Source organism: Tenrec ecaudatus, chromosome 11 (genome assembly GCF_050624435.1).
Source record: "Tenrec ecaudatus isolate mTenEca1 chromosome 11, mTenEca1.hap1, whole genome shotgun sequence".
NCBI classification, from domain to species: domain Eukaryota; kingdom Metazoa; phylum Chordata; class Mammalia; order Afrosoricida; family Tenrecidae; genus Tenrec; species Tenrec ecaudatus.
In genome coordinates, this window is record NC_134540.1 from 24735731 (window position 1) to 24755508 (window position 19778).

Here is a 19778-nt window from a genome sequence, read left to right on the forward strand (position 1 = left end):
GTGTGAGAAACTTGCTGTGGAAAATTCACATCTGGATGCTTGCTAGTTACCTTCCAGTGAGCTGAGGTTTTATAATGCAAAAGAGATTTGAAAATAGGTAGTGTTTTTTCTATAATATGTTTCACAATAATTTAATCAGAAGGTTGGCTTAAAATTATATACATTGATATTGTGAAAACACTGAATTATAAGGTATACCTATTGATACAAATGAAATTTAAATATACTTGGTGAAATAACATTTGAAATATACTAACTAGCAATCAAGATCCAAATAGAAGAAATTAGTTCACATTAAAAAGAAAAAAAAATAAAGAAAAGAATAAGAAAGAAAAAGTCAATAATAGAAATAAACATAATTAAATGGAATCTAAAAAATGAATATTATTATTTTTCTTTACTCCATATTTTCATTATGTAATCTAAATTAATAAAATCTATAAAAATGGTACCTTAACATTCATTGCACATTTTAAGTGGAAAGCACATAACATACAAAGAAAATGACCTATTTATTAAGTTTGTAATGCAATTAACATATTTGTATGATATTTATTTCAAAGTGTATTTTCAAAGTAAATACTGGTTATGCCTCTCTTCCTGTTTTAACTGATGGCATCAAAAGTAGAAGTGATGTTGATTCATAAAATTTGACCATATTAAACATCTCAGAATATATTATTTAAGATTTGTGGACATATGTTGATAAACGTAGTGTACATTGATGATATTAGAAATACTTGTCCACTGAATAGTTCCTTGACATTGGGGGAAAAAGGTTTTTAAAAACATTTATTTTTAATGCTTGACTAGATCCTTAGATCAGATTTTCAAAAAATTTATAAGTACAAAAATAAGATGAATAAATTTGTAACTATAAAAATGAGTTTTCATATCACCATGTGGAAGCAAGCTAGAGAATTTGCTTTATGTGAGTCATTCCTGTATAAAGCAATAAACTTCTTTTTCTAACCAAAAGCTGTCATACATTCTTGTAAAATAATAAAGATATCCATTTTAATTGATTCTTTTTATTGTTTAATAAAATTTCTTTGTTTGATTGCTAAAGAATTTGAATTGAGTTTTCATTACCCACTTCTGAACAATTTACTCCAAGATCCAGACAGTATTGAGCTAATGAGTTTGAATTTATATTGAAGCTTAACCGTCTTCGTGAAGCAAATGGAGAAAAAAGTCACGATAGTAACTAAGTATTCTTCATTAAAAACTATGTCATAGAGATTTTACAATGAAGCTTTTAATAGAGCTAAAGGATTTAAATTGGAGCTTTACCAACTTTGCTATATTCATGCCTATTATATGAAAATATGGTTTAGTTCTTTTTAGAAATGAAGAACTCATAAACTGACAGATATTACAGATTTCGTTTTTAAATGGGGGAGATTGTGTTTAGAAGATTAAGCTAAGATAAAAACAAATGCTGAATTACCATGAGTTGGGGGATGTTAAATGGAAATGATTTATCGTTAATTTCCAAAGAATATTTTGTTAAACTTTGTCAAGGTCTATTTAAATGTAAGCCATTCCCACCAGTACTGAGATGTGAGCTCTGGTAGGTCTGGTTGTGGCTTTGGTGCTCCTATCGCCAGGCCATCAGTTGATGTGCTCCCATCTGGTGACTTGTGAGTTTGGGTTGAGCTACTAACTGTGAGCTCATCCCATCGCAACCAGCAGCCTTTCCACGGGACAGAGATGTGGGTTCCTACTCCCTTCCTGAAACCCACAGGGACATTCCACTCTGTTCCGTGGGGTTGCTCTGAGTTGGAATCGACTCGATGGCAGTGACTTGAGTTTTTTTGTTAGTTTGTTTAGCTTAAAATAGTGATATATTTATTGACACATGCACGAACACCCCCTCTCCAGTGTAGTCTGTTGTCACTGTTATGTGACCGTTCCCCAAGTGATCTTCTCCATTTCTCTGGACAATGGCTAACCAAGTTGGGCATTTAATGATTCCATGCTCGGGATTGGCTGGTGAGTTGTTAGGCCTTTGAACCTGGCATGGTGACTAGAGCACCATTTCATACAAGACCACACCTTGCATTCTATAAATACAGTGTGCCTGGATACCGAGGCCTCGTTAATTCCTGAATGCATATTAAACTGGGCGTCAAACTCGATCCAACCTTGAAAACAGGATGTTAGAGACATACCGTTGTCCAACAGATTGATGTGATCAAATCCAGGAGTTATAAAGCAAGATGAGAATATGGTCAAGGGAAAATGTACTTAATCTGACTTATTTCCCTAGAAAGCACTTATTGGGCAAATCTCTAAATGTTAATATGATTTTTGTAACCACATTTCAGATTAATCAGCTGAAGGCTTGGAATAACATTGTATCCCAATAATTTATATTCATTCCCCACAGGCAGCAGTGATGGTTCTTGGGATAAGGAAACAGTACACTCTCCCCGCACCCAGGGGTCACAGGCTTCTCTTACCCCCCCCTGCATACCTGGAGTGCGTAGCCTACTAGTTAGCCATCCTCTCAGCCATCTTCAGCAGAACCACCTTCTGCCAAATGGTACGATGTCATTTCTTAACTTAGTTCTATAAAAAACAAAAAGCTGTGTATTTATTGAATGGGTAAAGAGAACACTCTTGAGTGATATATTACATTTAGATAAATAATTGTGACATTTAAAAACAACCCCACAAAGATTTAGACTGATGAGACGAATAATACAGCAAGGGCTTACTATGATCGTTTGTATTAAACACATGGAAATTAGAGGTCTGGTACGCCGGGGTACCCAGGTTGCTCTAAGCTTAGTTTCTCGGAGTGATGAATGTGTGTGTTGTATACAAAAGATGTATTCCCTTTGCCTATGATTACTATGATGATAGTATTTTAATGCTTCAGTTTTTGATAATTTACATTCATAATGATTAGAATCATGGAGATTTACCATGCTTTCTGATTGAATTAGCTAACAGAGCAATGCTGATATTTGTGTGTGTTTTGTTTTTAATAGGACTGGAACTTCCTTTTATGATGATGCCCCACCCTCTAATTCCTGTCAGCCTACCTCCCGCATCTGTAACCATGGCAATGAGCCAGATGAACCACCTCAGCACCATTGCCAATATGGCGGCAGCAGCGCAAGTTCAGAGTCCCCCATCCAGAGTTGAGACATCTGTTATTAAGGTAAAGGTTTTCCTGAGCATTTGGTTTTGACTTTTTCCCTTTAAGCCACCATCTCCTAATCCATGTTCCTTATTCCATGAAAAAAAAATCATAGCAAATAGGTGGTGAGAAAAAAGCATTTTAGGGTAATTAGCACCTAGCGCAGTGGTTCTCAACTTTCCTAATGTCGTGACCCTTTACTATAGTTCCTCATGTTGTGGTGATCCACCCCCAACCATAAAATGATTTTCATTGATACTTCATAACTATAATTTTGCTACTGTTATGAAGTCGGGCAACTCCTGTGAAAGGGTGGTTCAACCCCAAAAGGTCGTCCAACCCCCAAAGCGACCCACAGGTTGATAGCCACTGTCCCACAGTATAATATTCAGTGTAATATTCAGGCAGGCCAGGATTGTGATTTTCTCTTTTCAGAAGACAAGGAGTGTTCAAATTTGGTTCTGCCTTTATAAGCTGTAACATGTTGAACATAAAACTCTTTCTGATTCTGTTTCTATGTCTCATACTGTGTGGATCTAAGAATGACTTGAGACAGCATAATTCAAAGTTCTTATTTTCAAGCATGCATTATAAATGGAAGGTAACATTGCTATGCAAACAGCACATATGTGTGCATGTACACAAATGTCTTCTATCTCCATATATATATGTATGTATTTGTACAATTCATGTCATTTTACAATGTATACTTAATTCGTCATGTAAATTAACTGCATTGTCAAACGGGCTAAGGAATGGGAAGTTGGAGCAAATATTATTAAGCATAGATGATTGATTTTTAAATTATGTAAAAGATATATTCTGCTGACATTTCCTCATTCGATAGAATCATCACCTCCTCTTTCATTAATCTTGAATTTAGGAGATCCTGAGAGCAAATCATATAAGAAAAAAACCTATCCATAATTACATAGAATTTTGAGTAACAGACAAAGACGTTTGTATTATACTAATGGCTATACAAATAAAGATGTATACAACTGCCAAATATCATTTTATGAAGTTCCATTTATGGATGAAAGTAATTAGACACACATACACACACACGGAGCCCTGGTGGCACAGTGGTTACACATGGGGTTGCTAACTGCAAGGTCATCAGTTTAAAACCGCCAGGACCCCGCAGGAGAAGGACTCTTGCGCTTCTATAAAGAGCTCTAGTCTCAGAAACACAGGAGCAGTTCTGCCCTGCTGTAGAAGCTCACTATGAGTCCGAATGGACGGGGTATCGGAGAGTCGCACCTGGACGCTGCCCCTTGAACATCCTCTTCTCGAGATACGCGAGAGACTGAAAATGTTGGTGGTCAATATTGTGACCTTTGAATCACAAAAGGCCTTTGCTATGAGGTACTTGTGAGTCAACGTAGACTGTGTAATTCAGGGTATGGTCATTAAAGGTTGTAGCTTGCCTGATGGCCGAGGTGCTTCCTGATAGGATTCTCAGCTTTCTTGTTGGATTCCGGGGAAGTAACCACTTGCCCCTCAATAGAGGCTTACCCGTAGCTCAGCAGCTAAATGATGTTTAATGGGACATCCAGCCTTGAGCAGATTAGAAAGAAAGACCTGGCTATCTACTTAAGGGGGGGAGGGGGGGAATCAGTGAGTAAAAGCCAAATCGATCCCAACAGTCTGATTTCATGTGCTAGGGCTGCCACCAGTCAGTCACATAGATGGCACCTCACAGCAACATCATGTTCACTGCTAAGAATGTAATAGTGCCTCATTCATGGTTGTCAAATAGAGGACACTTTTCCTAGGGACGTGGTGCAAATATAACATTCTGGGTGTGCCTGGAATTCTTGATGGTGCTGTTGGGTAAGCGTTGGACTACTCACTTCGATCCGATATTCAAACCCCCAGCCACACCTGGGGAGGAACATGAGGCCACCTCCTCCCCAAATGATCCTACAGGATGGCTGTGAATTGGACCTGACTTGATGGCAGTGGGTTTTGTGTTGTTTTTTAGGTGTCCCTGTGTGGATGCAAGACCTAGATGGCAATGTAAAAGGAAAAGGAAAAAAAATTAAAAAAATAAGGGGCCAAGTAATAATGAATAGGCCCTGGTGGCAATTAATTAAGTGCATGCCTGCTAATGTAAAGGTTAGTGCTGAGAACCCGTCTGCGCTTAAATGCGGGGGACAGATGTGGGAGCCTGCTTCCTTAAACATGGACAGCAAATGGGAGCATGCGCCTCTTGGTCCTTGGCACATTTTCTTCTAGAAACATGGCTACAGATGAGATGAAGGGAATTCCTAGACTTTTCAAAGTAGTGGCAGTTATAAAAGGAATTCCCAAATCTAAGCAAACCAAATGCCCTGCATCCTGTTGATGGTATTAGTAGCAACTAAATGTTGTACAATTACTTTAACTGATTGAAAATGACCTGAGGAAGGAATTGAAAGCAAATTGTTTTTATCACCTAGGCGAAAGGAAATTCTATCATGGAAATGTATCATGGTACCCTTTTCCTATCAGAGACCAATGGGAAGCCTATCTTAGAAGCACATGAGTCAATTTAAACATACAGAGTAATTGAGCTGTCCATAAGGACTGAGAGAAATCAAGGCTATTTCTGTTGCTGACAGGTATGGACTAGTCCATTCCAACTCGAGTGACCCAGTGGTCAATGGAACAAAACCCCGCCCGGTTCCGCATCTTTCCATTGTTAGGTTTGAGCCTGCTGATGCAGCCCCTGTGTCAGTTCTTTTGCTCAAAGGTCAATCCGTCTTATCAAAGCACTATATCTAAAGACACAAAATGCGGAGAATAGATTGTTCCATGATTTTCCCAATATTGGAGAGAATAAGATGCTTAATCTAAAGTTACATATTATAGATCCTATAGCATAATTAAGACTTAAAAAATTAACAAGACATGCATTGATTATATTTAATTTAGAGGAGTTTTTTTTTCTCTTTTCTCTAAAAGGGACTGGTTGACTTTCTGTCACATTAAATAGTATGGGCCCAGGTGGATGATTAGAATAGGGTATTTGAGTTTGTTTGTCTAAGTTTTAAATATATAGACTGTTATAAAGTGAAATGTTACCAGTTCTTCCTCAGAAGGACAGAAAAAAAAATACACAAAACCAAACCAACCAACAAAGCCCCAGAATAGACAGCCTTCCAAGGAAAACAAAAGTTAAAACTGAAATTCAACCTAGTTGAGATGGACCTGAGATGTAGCATGAAAGAGAAGCAAAATTGTAGCGAAGTCTAACATATTTTAAGAATATTATTTATGTTCCCTCTTTCTGTGACATAGAGGTGCCTCAGTAATTTCTTTTTTTTCTTTTTACATTTTATTAGGGGCTCATACAACTCTTATCACAATCCATACATATACATACATCAATTGTATAAAGCACATTCCTACATTCTTTGCCCTAATCATTTTCAAAGCATTTGCTCTCCACTTAAGCCCTTTGCATCAGGTCCTCTTTTTATCCCCCTCCCTCCCCACCCCCTTCCCTCATGAGCCCTTGATAATTTATAGATTATTATTTTGTCATATCTTGCCCTATCTGGAGTCTCCCTTCACCACTTTCTCTGCTGTCTCTCAGGGAGGAGGTAACATGTGGATCCTTGTAAGCAGTTCCCCCTTTCCAACCCACTCACCCTCTACTCTCCCAGCATCGCCCCTCCCACCCCCGGTCCTGAACATATTGTCCACCCTGGATTCCCTGTGGGTGCGCCAGTAATTTCATCATCAACATATTGACACTGATGCACAAAGTGTAGCAAGGGGGGCAGACTGCCTGCTGGGGTCAAATTCGGCTCGCTGCCAATTCCTATGTGGCCCATGAATAAAACATGGTTTGCAAACGTTTAGCTGTTGGGGGGAAAGCTAAAGGATTTTATTCCATGACACATGGGGGTTACAAAACACTCAAATTTCAGTGTCTGTCAATAGAGTTATATTTAAACATAGCCATGATCTTGAATTTATGTAATGCCAAATGTTGCTTTAAAGCTCCAACAGAGGACAGAGATTCAATGACCCACAAAGCCTAAAATACCCTCTATTTGTTTGCAGAAAAGAGTTTGCCAATTCCTTCATTAGAACTCTGATGAACTCAAACCGATGTGAATCTTAGACTCGGAATAATTGTGACAACTCGAATTAACCTTCAGAGAAAAGCTGGTGCCGTAGAACTTACACTTGACAGATTAAAGCAAATAAAGAAGGAGAGAGAAAAAGCACAAGAGGAAAATAAAGCTAGCTAAATAGGTCACAATGATGACATTGTTGAGAAAGTGTGGTGATGCAGTGGGTAAGCCTTTGACATCTATGCATACATACACATACATGCATACACACATGCGTGCACACACACATGCATACATACACACATGCATACATACACACATGCATATATACACACACGGCGGGTTCAAAAGTTCATGGAAAAATTACACTTCAATACAATGGAGTGTATGTGTGCATGCACACATGTGCATCTGTATATGTCTTTGGAGAGGATGCCTACTAATTATTCTGTATTCCAGGCATTTAAATATTTATACATTCTTTGGTATACAGAGAAGTCGTAGTGGTGCAGTCAGTTAAGCACTAGTCTACTAACATGACCGCTGATGGTTTGAACACCCCAGCCCCTCTGCAGGAGAGATTAGGCAATCGACTTTTAAATTTTAAGCCTTGAAGACATTATAGAGCAGTTCTACTCTGTCCTACAGGGACAGCAACCAGAACAGATGCCTGTGGGTTGTTTCTGACTCAGGACAACTCCGGGGGTTCAGAGTGGAAATAATGAGCTCCTTAGGGTTGGGACCTTTTGAAGGCAGTCACAGGCCTTTCTTCCGAGGCACCTCTTAGTGGATTCAGCCCCTTTCACAGTTTGAATTAATTACTTCCACCAGTTTGTACTCAAAGAAATTCCTTTTCTCCAGACCCCAGTCTTCTTAGTTGACCTCTTTGAATGCGTCATTTCCATGTTTGTTTGTTTTCAGTGACTCCCCCTTCCCCCACATGAATGCTTTAGAAATGAACAGATCATCAAACGGGGATTTGTACAAACCTATATTTGAGCAGCAGTCTATAAAGATACATAGTCCTATAGTTCATAAGACTTTTTGATAACTGAATGGGTGTGACTCGGTAAATTCCATGCCTTTTTGACATGAAATTCTATTTGAGTAATTCTCCTTCATCTTATGTTGTGTTCTTGCTATCTACTACCCCATGCACGATGGAATGAATCTTCACTGCCCAGTTCTATGCATGGTGGATTGTAGGCCAGGTTGTTGTGACCCATAGATTTTTCACTGATTTTTTGTAGTAAACTGTTTGGCTTTTCTAGTCCATCTTAATCTGGAAGCTCTGTTGAAACCTTTTCAGCTTCATAGAGATATGCAAATGTCCATTGATACATCGGTACAGCCTTTACTTGATTTGAACTGGGTGGGAATTTGGCCTGGAGTGGAACCTGGATCTCCTGCATGGAAGATGACGATTCTAGCACGTAAACATTATTCCCCAATACTTGTACTAGAGATTTACACTTAGCCCTATTAAGTTATTTAGTTTCCAGTCTATTGATTTAAACTCTTCAGATAATTCTGAATAGTAACACTTCAGACTATAATATTAGATATTTATGCCATCTTTGTACCATTTCCAGATTTTAAAAGGATATATTATTTGTATTATCTGAAATTACTGTATAAAATGTAAACACTATAAATCAAGAAATCAATTCCTTTTGTCATTACAGAATTTCTAATAGGTTGAAATGTTCTACTAATTGATTCTTTCTTTGTACCATACATCAAGTAACTCTCAGGCTCCCTGAGTGAATCAATATTTTTCTCACTTTTTATAAAATACACACACAAGGATGGAACAATTTTTGATTTTAAAAGATGCTCACTGATATAAAAGTAAAGTTGAAAATAAAACAGTCACCATAAGGCATGTTTTAAAGTATGGATCTGGATGATGAAATTTGGATTCGTCTCTCAGTTGGACAACCCCTCAGTCCTGTGATCTCCGGCAAGTTACATAATATCTGCTTCCTTGTCTGTCCATCCAGGCTGGTAGCGAGATCTACCTCATCAGACTGGCATAGTGATTCAACCACGATTCTTAAAATCCTTAGATCTTTTGTCCACTTGAGTACTTTCATCATATTACGTAACCTTTGCTTTCTCCCCAAATATGCATAACCTCCTGCTTAAAAATAAGTTTTAGAATTTTACAGGGAATTAAGGTTAAGCCTGTCTAGTAACAATTATTTCCCTGCTCCCCTTGCCCCCTTTGTTCTTGTACAGCTACTTTTAAAGCTCTCCCTCTCAAAACTTAAAACACATGCCTAACAAACTTGTTAATAGTTTGCTTTCATATTTCAAGATTTCTCTGGTGTATGGTATAGGAATATTTTGTTTTAAAAAACCCAAATGTTTATTTTTTTAGTCTTTTTTAAAAGTTTTTTTTATATTTCTCTGGATAATATGGATTTGCTCTTGAGAAAATTGTCAACATGAAAAAATTTCAACATTTTTGAATAAGTATCTCTTCTCCTATGCCACATTACATAAGTTTATCTGACACAGGAATAAGACTTAAATATGTTAATTCACTCTGCCAAAATGGAGTTGTGGAGGTGTTGCTTGTGAATTAAAGTATATGAGAAAAAATGAGACATTATGAAAAGGAACCAGAGAAAGTGATATTAAACATTGGACAAAACATGAAAATGCGACTTATATATATTTCCATTTTATGTTTTTTATTGTTGTTGTTTTGTTTTATTTTTTGTCAAAGTAAAGAATCTTGGTAGCACCTTTTTTGGAGAGAAATTATGCTTTTTTGCAAGGCTGGTTCTAATAGCATCAGGAAACAGAACTTTACTTGCATGGAATGTAGCATCGGGAGAGAGTGACCTGATTTTCAGAGTAGATTAAATTTGTCGAACAATGAAACAATACCATAAACTTCATGTTTACTTTTAGTTACAGAATGAATTGTTCTCTGGACAAAATTAAATAATACTGGGTCTGTGCATTACTTTCATCTGTGATTTATTCCACATCAAAAAATCACATGTAATTTTTCCTTGGGCTTAGGAAAACATGAAATGGTGAAAAGATGCGAAGCGGAAAAAGAAACTAATAAAACACAGCTAGCTCATGCACCAAAGTAAATCGCATATGTTTAAATCTATGAGTTACAAAAAGACTAAGAACATCAACACGTTGTTCACCATTGGAAAATTCTCTTGATTTTGTCTTCTAGTGAACAAATGGATAGTAGATGAAAAATAATCAAGAATTTTTCTGACATTTCCATGTAAATTGTGCCTCAGTATGATCAAATCAGTCGTGGGAGATTCTTTTTATAGAAACCTTGTATGAGTACGGAATGATATATTTAGACTACCACCAGGTTACAAGGTCCAGGGAGATAATGAATCAAGGCCTTACTTGTCAATGGCAGCTGGCCTCACGAAAGACAGTCAAGCAAATGTTACACTGCCTATGAGCCCCCTACCTCACCCCAAATCAACTTGAATAAACTTAATGAAGCCCCGGACAGGAAAATTCAAGACAAAGAGGAATATAGAGAGTGACATAGGTACATCAAGGGAACTATAGATGAGAAGTTCATAGTGGTAGATGCCTTATGATATAAAAGCCAGCGTTAACTTCAAACATTGGCCGTGCACCGAGCGTGGAGGCCATGCACAGCACTGCTGGCCATGACTGAACTTAGCAGCTCTCCCCGCATTTCTCATCACTCCATCGACTTCTTCTGGCCTTGAGTTTCGAGATGGAAATCTTACCTTTGAATGTAGATTCCCACCCCTCAAAAGAAAAAATTAAAAGCACTACCACGGAGCTGCTTATGACTGATATCAACCCTGTAGGTTTTCTAAGACTGTAAATTTTACAGGAGCAGACAGCCTCATCTTTTTCCCATGGAGTAGCTGGTGGGTTTGAACGGCCAATGTTTGGACTAGCAGCCAAACACTTGACCCACGCTATCATCAGGGCTTTTTATTTAAATAGTATTTATTATTGCATAAATTTGAATCCTTATGTCTGAATCAGGAAAATATTTCGCAACTCAATAATGTAACTTTATGCCACCAAAGATTAATGTGAAATTTTTGAGAGTCCTTGAATTTCCATCCAGATGGAAAATCTCTAGTCCTAACCCACCAATAGAATAAATTTAAAGAGTTAGTGAGAGACTAAACATGTTTATACTTACATCTATGAGGCTTATCAGCTCCAGAATTATTGACCAAACTAATATTTCAAATACCATCATCAAAACAAACAAATTAATACAGCTCTGTAAATGTATTTGGGGGAGCTTCAGTCTAGAACTTTTAGTGACGGAGCCTTGATGATATCTGCCTTGTCCACTATCAGATGCAAAGCATGAATATATTTTTCTGTGGCTTTTAGAAACATGGTTTTTTATGATTTTCCCAATTCAAGAATGGTCATTTCTCCCAGAAGAGTGTATCAAGGGGATTCAAATAGCACATTCTGGATTGTCCTAACAACATTTCTTAGTGTTTAATGCACGCTCCATGGGGCAAGGATTATATGTCAGTACATTACAAAACCAACCAACCAACCAACCAACCAACCAACCAACCAACCAACCAACCAAACTACCAACCAACCTACCAACCAACCAACCAACCAACCAACCAACCAACCAACCAACCAAACAACCAACCAAACAACCAACCTACCAACAAACTCACTGCCATTGATCTGATTCCTGTTCATAGTAACCCTATAGTGACCCTAAAGGACCGAGTAGAATGGACTGTGTGGGTTTATAAGTCTATACATGTTGACTGTAGGAGGAAGCCTCAACTTTCCCTTGGAGCAGCTGTTGGTTTCAAACTCCTGACCTTGAGGTTAGTAAACCAAAGCATAAGCCACTACACCAGGGTACCTTTAGTACCTTACAAAGGGGTTTAAAGAATTATGTAGAAGAATTGCATAATCTTTACTTTCTATTTTTATAGGAACTTCTGAAAATCCCCCCCCCTATTTTCTGTGTTCAGTAAGAAGTTGCTTGATGCAAACAAGTAGGTCTGACTTGTCCTAAAACGCAGAAGTTCTGGCTGTTTAAAAAGATTCTGGTCATGTCCTCAGTTTTGGACATGAAGAGTTTTATTCGGATAACTTAATGCTAGAAAACTCCTTATTTCCTCTTCACTAGCATATAAAATGAGTGAATCACTAATGGCAACGCATTTTATAAAATGGAAAAAATTTTAGAGATAGAGAAGTAAATGAAAACTGAATAGACTAATCTGTGGAAATATGTTATATTTGAATTTACTCTTAAGAAAATATTTTTTATGGTGTAGAGAGGGAAGTTGAGGTAACAAAGTAAATAAAATTTAATTCATCATATGTACTTACTACTGAGTATTCTATACATTTTATTTTAGAACTTTGAGCCCAGGGTTTTTAATTCCACCTTTGATTTTGAATTATCCTAAAGACCAATAATTTTGTTGTACCCAGAGGCAATCAATGCAGCTTTCCTTTATTGTTATTCTGTTACCTGGGTTATTAGAATGACACCCCCCCACATGTTTTTTTTTTACAGTGAGAGAGTATTCCTCTTAAATTTCCACTTATTATTGTGGCTAGTTTTATAAAGATGGAACATTGCAAAGACTGCGTTTTATCGATTAGTGGAGTTATGATGCAGGACTATAAAGCAGTGTGTTGAAGTATTAAATTAAATGTTCTTCCTCTCTGTCCTACTTCAGGCCCATCCTGGAGGTTAAAGGGTATTGCACAAATGAAATGATAAATCCAGTTTACAGAGTTTCCCTGCAGACGTTGAACTGCTTCACTCTTCTGTCTGAATCAGACTCATTATCTATTGTGTTTCAGTAATAATTATGAAATTCTCTTCTAAGCAATTCTTTATTGTCTCCATTGTTCTCCATCTTATAGCATACTCTGGGAAGGAAAGCATATAAATATGATAAAAGAATTAAGCTGTTGAAATAAATTAATTTATTGTGTAACGATGTATTCAAATCTTACTTGCTCAATGGATTTTACTCTAATGAAATTCCTCAAAGAACAATACATCATGTTCTAAAGATTGAAATTATACATTTAGTGAAATGACTGAATATGTTGTGTCTCAATTTATAAAATGTTTCAATTGAATACTAAAGCTTTTAAATCACTAAAAGTTTGCATACATTAAAATATTTTCTTTAAATAAAAGTATTAAATATTTTCCTTAAAGCCTTTGTTCTTAAATATAATGCAGCAATTGAAGTAAGAAGTAGGCGAAAGAAAGATTATAATTTTAGCCCTATTTTATATGTCTTAAAATTTTGCTTTAAAAATGCCTTTTACTTTCTGATTTTAATCACTTTTTTAGTCTAGTTTGTTTAGTTCATTGCATTATTTTCAGAGTTTTTTAAAAGTATCAGTGAGTGGATTATTAGGATCATTTCTTCTTTGTCGTGCCTGCAGCCAGGCCCCAGCATTTTGGCCTGGCCTTTACACTGCTTGGGCATTTTACAAAAGGCTTTTAGGGTCCAAAGGGCATGCCACTCCATTAGCCTCAACCTGGAGACACTCTGTTCAAGCTCCATGAATCAGCAAACCCACTTCCCCCAATTAAGTGTCCAAAAGCATCCCACTCTACAGGCCAGGCTCCTGCCCAAAGCAGGCGGCTTTACTCGTTCTGTGGCCTGGGAAGTCCACTGCTCTGTCTTCTGCTCTGGCTCTGGCTTCTGGAGCTTTCCTCTGGTATCAAAGGTGTCCCTGAGATCAAGAAGGCTCCATGCCTAGGGCTCTCAGGGGCCAAACAAACAAGCCACTCACATCGCGGGACTCTTTTCTCTTGCTGATAGTAAAGTTTCCTCCTTGCTAATTCTGGAATGACTGATTTTCTACCTACTGGGTTTTCTACTCCCTTAAGAGTTACCATCTCAGCAACCCACAGGGGCAGTTCCACCTTGTCCTCTAGGTCACTCCGAGTCAGCATTCACTCGGTGGCAGTGAGGACACCACCTACAGGGAGGCCTGGGACAGCTGAACTCTAGTGTAATTCAGTCAGTCTCTTGCCCACCTTCTTACCTCGATCCATCAGGAAAATGAAGGTCATTGGGTGGGAGTAACAATATCCGTGGCTAAAAGAGTCATATTAAATTATTCACTATGTTGCAGTCACCTTTAATCCAAATAATAGATTTGATTATAAAATCAACAATGCCACCTGGGAATACCGTGCTTCCTGAAATAATCGATCATGAAACCAAACGGTCAGCGTTTATCTTAAAACAAAGATGAGACTCCAAAGAGGGCCAGGGAAGTGAGAAAAATGGAAACAGAAACAAAAAGAACAGAAAAAAGAATGTTGTTACATTATGAAAAATGAAAGCCATGTCATGGAAGAGGCTGTGCAGGAAATTGTTAAATGGGAATCCTATTCTCCATGTAAACTTTCACCAGAAGCATAATAAAGTATTTGAATACATTTAAAAAACTGTCCACATAAAATTTATCCTAAAATATATGTGGCAATATTCTTTTACAAATATTATATTTATTTGTAATCGAGCTGTTGATGTTAGACATATTTTATGAATAAACTGCGTGCCTCCTCCTCAACATTTCAGGACATTATGATTGTACTCTTGCGTGCTTCTGTGATCATGAATACAACCTGCCTCGCATTCCTCTACAGCACAGCTGGATGCAGTCACGAAGAATAACAGGGTTTCTATTGTACAGTTGTAAAAATTCCAACTCCACAAGTGTGCATAAACAGCAACAGTAAAGCAGAATTCAATCTGTGATTGCTAGGCAGGCCACGATTGTTTTTGTGTGTGTGATGGCAAACTTCTTGTCAGCTGTGTGTGAAACTGCCTCACACATACGGGGCTGCCATGAGTTGAAGTCAAGGTAGTGCAGTGAAATCAAGTCATTTCATCACTCAGGGTAGGGCTGAATAAAGAAAAAAGACAAAAACAGCCTATGGCCTTAGTTGCTTTTAAATTATAACGGGAAGAGAATGCATAACTTTTGGCATCCTGATGTGCATTCTCTGTTCTTCTAAATCATAGACAAGTTGGTGTCTTATAAATCCAGGTCATTTGGTTGCTCTGTGGAGTAATCACATTTTATCTGTCTGATTTATGTCATTTGGAATAAATAATATTGGCAATATATGTCTCTTTGTGGCCCTTATTCCCTAGATCAGTCTGACAGGTTCCTAAAATTCAAGGGTACAGTAAGACTCTACTATGCACTGAAACTTGATGGTTTAGTTGAAGGTTGTGTGTGTGGGAGATATCTTTGCTGTATTTTGGAGGGTGGTGTTTTAATCTTACTTGTCATGCTCTTTAAAACTGGAGCCCCAGCGTATCTGCTGAAGATGTTTACTGACAGTGCAGAGTTGCAATGTTAATTGGGGGTGAGGCAGGCTGGGGAAGTGGTGCTCAATCTTGGAAGCACATTAGAATCACCTATGGGGACACTTCCAAGCTTGGAGAATCCTGGGTTCTCTTTTCAGTTACCTTATAGACGCAAGTATAAGGCAACCCGCATATCAGCCGAGGCATCTAATTTTACCACAAAAACTGCTTTAAAAGTGTGCTGAAAAACTCGGCTTATACATGACAGTATACGGTACAAAGGAGACCCCCATCTCAAATATAGGAGAACTTTTAAGGAGAACTTTTTAAAGTCTTACAAGAGACAAAGATAACACAAATACACAGACACATCACCCGGGCACGGGAAGCCTTTAGATCCGGGTTAAATGGCATCCAAAGGTTCACTTAGATACCAGACTTCAAAAAGGAGCAAGGAAACTCACAAACATATGATTGGTGGCATCACGGTGTTAGGCAGAACTGCAGTAGCCGGAATGGGCCCTTACTTGGGACACATATATTGTTAGATAGAAGAGCTTTCATGGTTGATCCAGGCCTCCTACAAAGGTAGTCAGGGAAAGATTGATGGGCATGACTCATGGCTGTGGGCCCCCTGCCCCACCTGCAGGATGGTGACCTACAACAAGGACACACCCAGGCAAGTTTCTAAGAAAGAGGCCCCCTCCCTAGGTGGGCCTGAGAGAGGTGGAGACAATCCACTCCCTGAGGCATTCTGTCTGGGGAAAGACTAACCTCACCACCAGGGAACTGACTCAGTGCCACTTTTAGTTAGAAATCAGAAAGCACTCAATGTGAGAACTCTGCAAATGGATCTGGGGCTATCCGCCACTGCCAACCATACCCGTTTGCAAGGCCCGGTGCCCAACATGGAAGCTCTGGTACAGTGCTCCATCTGACTCAGTGCACCAGAACCTCTGGTTTAAGAACTTTCCAGAGAAATCTTCTGTGGAGTGAGGTCATGAACTTAAGTGGGCAAGAAGAACCTCTAGAAGCAAAGCCTCGTTTTATATACTTCTCACTGGGAGCATGGTGTCTTTGGCCTGATTTCCACTCTAGCACATGAGTCGTCAAGATTTTCACATTCGTCTCATACTGAAGCTCAGTTCGGAGAGTCAATTCGATTCCTCTGTTTATGTAGGCCAACATGCTGTGGATTACAATGGACATTAAAAACAAACACACATGTGAAATGAGCAATGATCTTAAGAATGGTTCACTGTTCAGTCTTTAAATGTGTATAGTGAACCGGTAGAGAGTATGATGTAAGCCTTTACGTCCTAACAAGGAATTTCCTTTGACCTTTCTGAATACTTATTCATTAGTGAAGAGATACATTTTTTCAAGGTCTGCGTCTATGTCTATGTGCTCCTGATTGCACAAAATGGACAAAATGTTAATGTTTTCTTTATTAAACTCTCAGTCCATTTCTAAGCGTTCAGTGCAGGCATTTACCCAGGTCACTGCACATGGGTCCAGTAAGAAAGATGGGAGGTCAGTCAGTGGTGGAGGTATGGAATGGAATCTGAATACATTACAAAACCCAAAACTAGAATAACACATTTACCTGGACACGATTGAGATGTATGTCATCACTTTCCCTCTACTACACATGTGTGTTTGAATCGGAGATTGCAATGTGTAGGGATTCTGGCAATTATTAGAATTAAAGAAAAGTATTCTAATGTGAAGTAATATTGGATTTCCGTGATACTTTAAAATGTGGCCACTGGAGTTTGTCCAGAGCCGCGATGAAATGCTGTGAACAACTCCACTGGTGTCCTTCTGATGGTCGGTCACACTGGTAACTTGGGCGCTAAATGAGCCTTACACATTCGGGGAAGCAAGAGAACATATGTAAAGATTCCTTTAAATCGATGATTATCTAGAATTGACACTTGCTTGATTCAATTAATTGCGATTGTTGTTACCTAGTAGATTCCAATTTGGAGGGAATTGTGTTGTTGTGTTGATTTTGTTGTTGTTGTTGTTGTTTTCTTTGCTTTTCCTTTTCCTCCAAATGGTGCATCAGCCCTTGTTATTACTACATGGATGCTCACTACAGAACTCCAGGCTCCTGAGCAATAAAAGATGTCTCCTCATATGGTTAATTGCTGAAGAAATAATGGCATCTCTTTTTTTTTTTTGCTTTTACATTTTTATAGTATTAAGAAAATCAAGATTCACTAAAGAAAGGTCCAACCTACTTATTTGCCTCTCTTCTTTCCACCGTGCCCCCTCGGTGTCACAGGAGCGCGTGCCCGACAGTCCCTCCCCCGCCCCGTCTCTGGAGGAGGGCCGGAGGCCTGGCAGCCACCCATCATCTCACCGCAGCAGCAGCGTGTCCAGCTCCCCTGCACGGACCGAGAGCTCTTCTGACAGAATCCGTAGGTCTCATACTTTACTTGTCACCATTTTAAACTTTATTAGGTGCAGCTGGCTTTTCTAATCAAAATGCCTTCATTCCAAATAGATCTCAGATGTATCATGCTCTGGAGCGCTCTGGCAATAGCCATCTCTCAAAATTATGTTCCCAGTTTGCAATATCATGAGGTATGATGCCGCATTAACAGGTTCTGATATAACCTCCCTCCTCTTTGATGCCACACATAAAGACTTGAGCTCTGAAACAGTAACTGAAAGTCAGTAACCTTCTAATGAGTTTCTGAGGTACACACCTAGAGCTCTTAATGAGCCCGTGTCTCGATGTACTGCTCGGGAATAGTCCTGCTCATTCTACCACACTGAGTTTTAAAATTCAGTGTTGTATGGGCTAAGAGATTCACCACAAGTAAGGAGCAGAGATGACATTCAAAACAATGCTTTCATCTTTATAGATCTTACTCATTTGGATGACCAATGAAGAATATAAAACACCGGCTAAGTTTTAGGTTTGGACTAAATAAAAGTCAGTGACTTTCATCATTATCAGATAGTTATTTTTTGCTTCATATCCGCAATGCTTTCTGAGAAATAGGAACTTATGTGATTTGGAAGCTGTGGGAATACCATGTTAGATATCATGAATAGATTTGTATATGTTGAATATACGTACATCAAAGTAACACCCCTCTCCTAACCCTCTACCCCTCATCAGCTGCCCTGGTTTTCCATAGCCCTTGCAACTTGAGCGTTTACAAATTTGGGCCTGCAATTTGAGGCAAACAGAAGTCCGAGGGTACTCTGCCACAATGGGAAATCTGTAGAGTCAGAGCAGGGCAGACAGAGCCTGCGGGACAACTGCTCAGTGCATGGGAAACAAGGAAGCCATGGCTAGGAATCACCACCTGTGCCTTGGGTTCAGGGCTACTGGAATGCCGTCTCACCACAGACGCAGCACTGCCCACAGGGGTAGTGGCGTGCCTCACTAGATGGCACCTCTGCCTTCTGGAGCCTTTCTAAGCCAGCCCCTCCTATCCCCACCAGTGATTAGACTTGCCCAATCCAACTTTATGTGGTCGATACCAATCTTCCTATTTTTAGTAAGGTATTTTATTTCATGGTCACATTATCAGACTATTTAATACTAGTACTCATGGTCCCAAATTTGATACTGTTCAAGTCTCATTCACACAATTATATTGTTTCCCCAATAAATGTTTCCCCAATAAAATGTTTCCCCAGACTGTTTCCACAATAAAATGAAAACACATTTAAAGTCAATATCTTGACTGATGAGAAATTACATTTATTTTACTCTTTCCACCCTTTATTATTATATGAAACTATACTTGCAGTATAAACATCATCTTTTTACAAAGAACTCGATGTACAAACAAATGTAAACTTAAGTTACAAACAAATGTTTGGGGAACACTAAATGCTTTAACGTAAACCTGTCAGGGTGAAGAAATTAAACATTAGACTGGACCTTATGAAATTGAAAATTCAAAAACAATGAGAATGGCCACTTACTGGAAACTCGTTTTAAAAAAATATTGAATTTGCATAATATTGATATAAATAAAAGTTTTAAAAGAAATACCTATGTTAAACACATTTTCCTAAATTTATGAAGAATTATATAATCTGCTTATTCGTTAAGCTAGAGATGTCATTTGAAAGCCATTACCAAACAAATAACTCCTGAGGCTGGAAAAGAAACACTTTTTCAAGTGCTTTTTGCTATACTGACACTAGGATCAGAATTTTAACGTGTATATTGGCTCCCTTTCTAATGCT

General features: G+C 38.4%; 1 protein-coding gene across 1 annotated transcript in view; it reads left to right on the forward strand.

The window, feature by feature from the left end:
- DACH1 (dachshund family transcription factor 1) overlaps nt 1-19778 on the forward strand; it is a 416939-nt gene that overhangs the window by 301283 nt on the left and 95878 nt on the right. Inside the window, exons 4-6 of the mRNA XM_075563567.1 lie at nt 2393-2548; nt 3000-3172; nt 17848-17983. Coding sequence (XP_075419682.1) covers nt 2393-2548; nt 3000-3172; nt 17848-17983 — 465 coding nt within the window. The remainder of the gene's footprint in view (nt 1-2392; nt 2549-2999; nt 3173-17847; nt 17984-19778) is intronic.